This window comes from Cebus imitator, unplaced genomic scaffold, assembly GCF_001604975.1.
Source record: "Cebus imitator isolate Cc_AM_T3 unplaced genomic scaffold, Cebus_imitator-1.0 Scaffold14, whole genome shotgun sequence".
Taxonomy (NCBI): Eukaryota; Metazoa; Chordata; class Mammalia; order Primates; family Cebidae; genus Cebus; species Cebus imitator.
In genome coordinates this window covers 11,593,845-11,600,692 of record NW_016107329.1, presented here as the reverse complement: position 1 = coordinate 11,600,692, position 6,848 = coordinate 11,593,845, and the positions used below count along the sequence as shown (strand labels likewise).

Sequence of the window (6,848 nt, the reverse complement as noted above, 5' to 3'; positions counted from 1 at the left end):
CAGGTGAAACACCAGCTCTACAAAAAACACAAAAATTAGCTGGGCATTGTGGCATGCACCTGTAGTCCCTGCTGCTTGGTAGGCTGAGGCACAAGAATTCCTTGAACCCAGGAGGTGGAGGTTGCAGTGAGCCGAGATCACACCACTGCACTCCAACCTGGGTGACAGAGACCTTCTCTCAAAAAAATAAAAATATAAGGTGAAAAGAGAATCTACCAACTAGGAAAAGGAGAATTCACTCAACAAATATTATTGAGCACCTATATGTGCCAGGCACTGTCAACAGCCCTTCAAATACTTCAGTGAACCGATCAAAGCATATTGTTTAGACTTAGGTAGACAATCGCCAGAATAAAAACCAAAATAAGTAAAATTATTTTCCCTTAGGAAGTGGAGACAGGGTAAGAGAACTGTTCCTTTTCATTATAAACCCTCTGTACAATTTTATTTTTATTTGAATTTATTACTTCGTTAGAAATTTAAAAGAGAAAACATAGTAACAAAATAAAAGTTACTGTATATGCTTTTTAAAATCTCTACTCTCAGAGGAACATTTTATTTAAAACTATGCCTTTGTTCTCACTTATAAGTGGGAGCCATATGATGAGAACACATGGATCCAAAGAGGGGAACAACAGACTCTGGGGCCTACTTGAGAGTGGTGGAAGGAAGGAAGGAGAGGACCAGAAAAAATAACTAATGGGTGCTAGGCTTAGTACCTGGGTGATGAAATAATCCATACAATGAACCTCTATGACATAAGTTTACCTATAAAACAAATCTGCACATGTACTCCAGAACCTAAAGGTTTTTGGTTTTGTTTTTTGTTTGTTTGTTTGTTTTGCCTTGATTACTATGAAACAGGTACCATTCTAAGTACTTCACACATATTAACTCAATTAATCATCATCATAACTTATGAATTAGGTACTCCACAGATGAGAACAAAGAAACTCAAAGAGGTTAAGGAAACAGGCACAGAGAGGTTAAATTGTGTGAGCTCTCACAGTTAATAAAAGCTGGAGCTGGGATTTGAATCCACATAGTCTGGCTCTGGAGGCTATGCCCCCTATACCTCACCACACATTGGTATATTGACAGTTCCAGAATCTAACTGACAAAGGATTAATATATAGAACATATCAAGAGATCCTGCAAATCAATAAAACAACCAATAGAAAAATCAACAAAAACATAGACAAGAATTGCCAGAAGATATATTTCCCATAAACATATGAACTGACACCCCAACTTATTAGTAATTAAGGAAATGCACATTAAAACCACAACAAGGTAGCATCTTACACTAAACTGATTGTCAAAAATTTTAAAGTTAGTTAAAGCCAAGTGCTAGAGAGGATATGGAGCAATGTGAACTCTCACCCTCTGGTAAAAACATCTATTGATACAATCACTTTGGAAAACACAATCTAGTATGCACTAGTACAATTGAATACATAAAGAACATATGACCAAGCAGTTCCACTCTTATAGATCCTAGATAAACTTTAGCACATGAGCATCAGAAGACATATAATAGAATGTTCTAGAAGCAATGTACATAATAGCAAAAAAAAATACAAATGTCAATCAATAAGAACACGGATGAATGACTGTGGTACAGCCATAGTCATACAATGAAGTACAAAAAGCAGAACTGCATGTGTCAACAAAGACGAATCTCAAAATCATATTGTTGAGTGAAAACAATTAAGTAACAGAAGAATAGTCTGTGTGTGTGTGTGTGTGTGTGTGTGTGTGTGTGTGTGTGTGTGATGTTTCTATGTCAAAAGCAGACAAACCTAAATGTTTTATTGTTTAGGGAGACATACATATGTGATGGAACTGTAAATAAAATCAGCGGAATGACAGACAAACAGAGCAGTTACTCGTGGTAGGGGAGGGCATGAGGAATGAGAGCAGGAAGGGGCACACAGGAGCCTTACAAACTACTGGTAGCATCTATTTCTTAAGTCAGATGGCAGACACACATATATTTGCATTATTATTCTTTAAACTATTTTTTATGCATGATATATTTCATAATAAACACAAAAAGGAAAAGAAAAAAAAAACCCTAGTAAATCTGAAAACAATTACATACTTTTCAGAAACAAGATACGGAAGGACCCACACCTATTTCTCCTAGTCCACCCCTTGTTCCAGGCCAGATCTCTCTGATATTGATTGCACTACCAGGACTTCCTCTTGGCACCCCACAGTTGGTCTATGCACCTCATACCAGCCCTTCCCCAATGGTAACAAATTAGCAGCCCTTGGGCCAAATCTTTTTGCAGTTGTGTTTTATGTAGACAGCACAGTTACGGTTGTTTTTAAATTTGAAATGGTTCAGAAACACAAGACATACACATATACATATATACATGCATGCATATGTACACATGTACATACATATAGGTACAGAGAGATGAAATACATACAGTATTGTTAAATGAGAGATAGATGATATACAGCTGTTTAATATAACTTTCTTTCAACTTTCCTGTATGTTTGAATTTTTTTCCAAAAAACACTGGAGAAACTAAACTTGAAGGCCTTTGGAAAGAATATGCCCTCTCTTGGTCAACACACACACACACACACACCCTACAGCCAATAAACCATTGTTCTTCAGACTGATAGGTTCTCAGTCCCTCACTTGGTCAAAGGGCAAGTGATCTTGGTCTCTCTGGGTGTAGAACAATCAGACAGGGGTCTATGCCATTTTGGCAAGGCCTTTAGAAAGAACACGCCCTCTCTTGGTTACAACTCTCAGCCTGGTTCCCTCATGTCTATACCTCTGATCCCTAGAGACATATGAGTTTGCAACCTCTGGCTCAGCTTGTAGGTCTTGACTCCTTCTAGGTCTCCCTACCTCCTCTATGTAAACAGGTCATGGCTTTGGGGCATAAAAGATATTTTTCTCATTCCCACAGGCTGAAGAAGCCATACGCTAAGTTTAGTTTAGTTTTGAGAACAGGTTAAGGACACTAAAAGCTGATGCAATTCCCCACTACCCTGCAGTGAAGGACATCCCTCTCCACCTGTAGCCCCAGCAGCTACAGTAACTTTGGCAAGTGTGCCACCTCTTAGAATATAAAGACGAAGCCCTGGAAATGTCAAGCCACACCAACTACTTCTCCCAGAAGATAAGATGAAAAATTTTATGATTTTTTTTTTCCAGATGGAGTTTCTCTCTTGTTGCTCAGGCTGGAGTACAAGTTATCTCAGCTTAGTGCAACCTCCGCCTCCCGGGTTCTAACGATTCTCCTGCCTCAGTCTCCCAAGTAGGCTGGGATTACAGGTGCCTGCCACCACACCCGGCTAATTTTTTGTATTTTTAGTAGAGACAGGGTTTCACCATGTTGGCCAGGCTGGTCTTGAACTCCTGATCTCAAGTGATGCACCTGCCTTGGCCTCCCAAAGTGCTAGGATTACAGGCATGAGCCACTGCGCCTGGCCCAATTTTATGATTTTTTTTATGTCTCTTGTAGTCTCTCTGACACCAAAAGTGAAAAGAGTGGGAAACTAAGATCTTCCAGAAACACCAAGGGGCCGATGGGGTAAACTACTTATCAAGGATATAATGTATGAGATGAATTGCTGTTACCCAGTGGGCACAGGCAACCATTCCTGGACTTCATGAATGAGAAAGAGTCCCTGGAGGGTGCATAGGCCCCAGAGAGTTTGCAGCCAATAAACCACTGCTCTTCAGACTGATGGGTTCTCAGTCCCTCACAGTTCAATCACGTTGGATAAACAGAAGCAGCTTCCCAGATAGCACTTGCCTAGCCACATTCCGTGATTTGGCAGATTCTTTCTTTGCACACCATGGTTTTCACTCCTGCAGCTACCACACTGCATTAAATAAATCCTCGATCTTTGCTGCCCCTACCTTGGCTATTTACATACACAGACACCCTACAGCATGAATTCATTCAATTGTCTCACACCAAAACACGTTTAAAAGGAAAAGGCAGATAGCCAGAGTCAGGCAGGGTAACTTGGGGATAAGCTGAGGTTAGCCAGCGACACTGCATGACTGCCTGGCCCAGCATGTCAAAACAGGTGTGAAAATAGCAAGACCCCTGTCTGATTGCTCCAATCACTCAGGCAGAGAGACCAAGATCATTTGCCCTTTTGATATCCACTAGCCTTTGACCTAGGACTAGGCCTGGGTGGTTTCCACTGGCTTCATCACTTTTTGGAATGGCTTTGCCTCTTGGTTTATTCTTGCCTTGACCTCCCCACTTCCTGACCTTCCAGATCTTAGAAGTCAGTTTGTGTCTTGATATCTAGATCCTCATATGACCAAATGTTGGCTTAGGAGAATGTTGACACCTCTTGATCCTCTGTGACCTATTTTAGCTATTTGCTGCCCACATCCTATTGTGAAAGAACTCACTTGAGAGTTTGAATCTGCTTTGATGAATGATTACAGGCCAGGGACTGAAGATAAGGGAAAGAAGAAGTCTATTACCAAAGTGGTAGCATCAAGAAGATACCTTCAGCACTCAGAGAAGAAAGTAAAGGCCAAGGCCAGATAACTAGCTTCTAAGCTGTGATCCAGGGGCAAGACTTTACATGTGTAGTGCTCAAGAGGGAAATTCCAACTAGAAAAACGTGGATCAATAAAGATAGGTAGACAGATAGATAGGTAGATACATGGATACATAGATAGAAAAGGAGGACAGATAGGATAGATAGAAAAGAAAGACATTCATAAAACAATGAGAGTATGTCACCAGCCAAGGATTATGATTACTACAATTTGAGGTCACATTAAGAAAACAAAAACAAAAAGAAAGGATCAATGTCCTTACTAATAACCAGTTCTCCACATTCCCAGGTTTTCTTGTAGCTTTTTTTAAAATATGTAAATCAGGCAGGGTGGCCAGGACCACTCACATATCAAGAAAATCCCTGGATGCCCCAGACCCTCTGGCCTAGGAAACTGTAAAACACTCATCATTAGTTCAGGTGAGCTGATTGAATTTTTCTCAAAATGAAAACTACACAACAGAAAAGCGGAGAAACCAAGATGCTGATAAAACACAGATTTCTTACTTAGTTTATCCTGGGTACAGGCTGACCTCAATGATGTGACTTACAAGTCCCATTTTTCAGCCTGGAGTGGTGGCTCACGCCTGTAATCCAAGCACTTTGGTGGCCAAGGCGGGCGGATCACCTGAGGTCGGGAGTTCAAGACCAGCCTGACCAACATGGTGAAACCTCGTCTTTAAAAAAAGAATAATAATTTTTTTTTTAAAAAGTCCCATTTTTCGAGACTTCAGCTCACATTTAAACATTTCCTCAACTTAACTGAGGTGAAGTCAAACAACAGTCCTGCCAGGTCTAGTAGGATATCGGGGGGCCTTCATGAAACCTGCTGTCTTAGACAATTTTGTGTTACCATAACAGAATACCACACACTGGGTCATTTACAAAGAAAATAAATTTAATTCTTCTAGTTCTGGGGGCTGAGAAGTCCAAACTTAAGGGGGCTGCATCTGGTGAGGGTCTCCTTACTGCGCCATCCCACGGTAGAAGGTAGAAGAACAAGAGTGAGAGCAAGAAAGTGCCAAACTCACTTTTATAATGAATCCCCTCTTGTGATAATGAACCCACTCCCATGATAACTAGCCCCTTCCTGTGATGATTACATTAAATACCTCCTAAAGGTCCACCTCCCAACAGCGTTGTGTTTGGAATTAAGCTTCTAACACATGAATTTTGGGGGACACATTCAGACCATAGCGCCTGCTTCATGAATCGTTTGGAGAAGAAAACAAGCCCTTTGTTCAGATATGGTCATCTCCTTGGAGAGAAAGGCCGATTCTGCTAACCTGGCTACCTGGTCCCTGGAACCTACCTAGGTTGATGGAAGCTTAAGAATGCATTTCACAGGCCGGGCACAGTGGCTCACTCCTGTAATTCCAGCACTTTGCGAGGCCTAGGTGGGCACATCAATTGAGGTCAGGAGTTCAAGACCAGCCTGGCCAACATGTGAAATACCTTCTCTACTAAAAATACAAAAATTAGCCACCGGGTGTGGTGGCACACACCTGTGATCTCAGCGACTCAGGAGGCTGAGTTAGGAGACTCACTTGAACCTGGGAGGCAGAGGTTGCAGTGAGCTGAGATCACACCATTGCACTCCAGCCTGGGCAAAAAGAGTGAGACAATGTCTCAAAAACAAAAAAAGAAAAGAAAAGAAAAAGACTGCATTTCACTTTCTGCAGCACTAACTCCTAAAAAGTGCTGGGGGAGAGGACATAGCAATGCCACTGAGAAGGCTCCAAGTAAAGGAGGGTTTCTTACCTTTCACCTAGCATTAAAAGAGCTAAAGATCTGACAAGAATCTGGAAGAGACATGTCAAGTGCTTCCTTCATAATAGGAGATTGGTTAAATGAATTATAGCATACCCATATAATGAAATGCTATGTATGATGTTATAGAAGATTGACATGAAAAATGCTCACAATATACCTTTGGGTGAAAAAGCAGGTTACAAAATGGGACATAGAATATACTCCCATTTTGGTTAACATATATAATAACATTTATTGCTTTTTGTCCGACATCTTAGCGCGGTCGTAGTGTTCGCCGCTGCTCTCCGAGCTTCGCAATGCCCCCCAAGGACGACAAGAAGAAGAAAGACGCCGGAAAGTCGGCCAAGAAAGACAAAGACCCAGTGAACAAATCCGGGGGCAAGGCCAAAAAGAAGAAGTGGTCCAAAGGCAAAGTTCGGGACAAGCTCAATAACTTGGTCTTGTTTGACAAAGCTACCTATGACAAACTCTGTAAGGAAGTGCCCAACTATAAGCTTATAACTCCAGCTGTGGTC

General features: G+C 41.3%; 1 protein-coding gene across 1 annotated transcript in view; it reads left to right on the top strand.

Annotated features, from left to right (window-relative positions):
* Positions 1-6,572: 6,572 nt before the first annotated feature.
* LOC108284463 (40S ribosomal protein S25-like) overlaps positions 6,573-6,848 on the top strand; it is a 1,314-nt gene continuing 1,038 nt past the window's right edge. Inside the window, exon 1 of the mRNA XM_037729387.1 lies at positions 6,573-6,845. Within this exon, the coding sequence (XP_037585315.1) occupies positions 6,630-6,845 (216 nt within the window). The 5' untranslated portion in view covers positions 6,573-6,629. The remainder of the gene's footprint in view (positions 6,846-6,848) is intronic.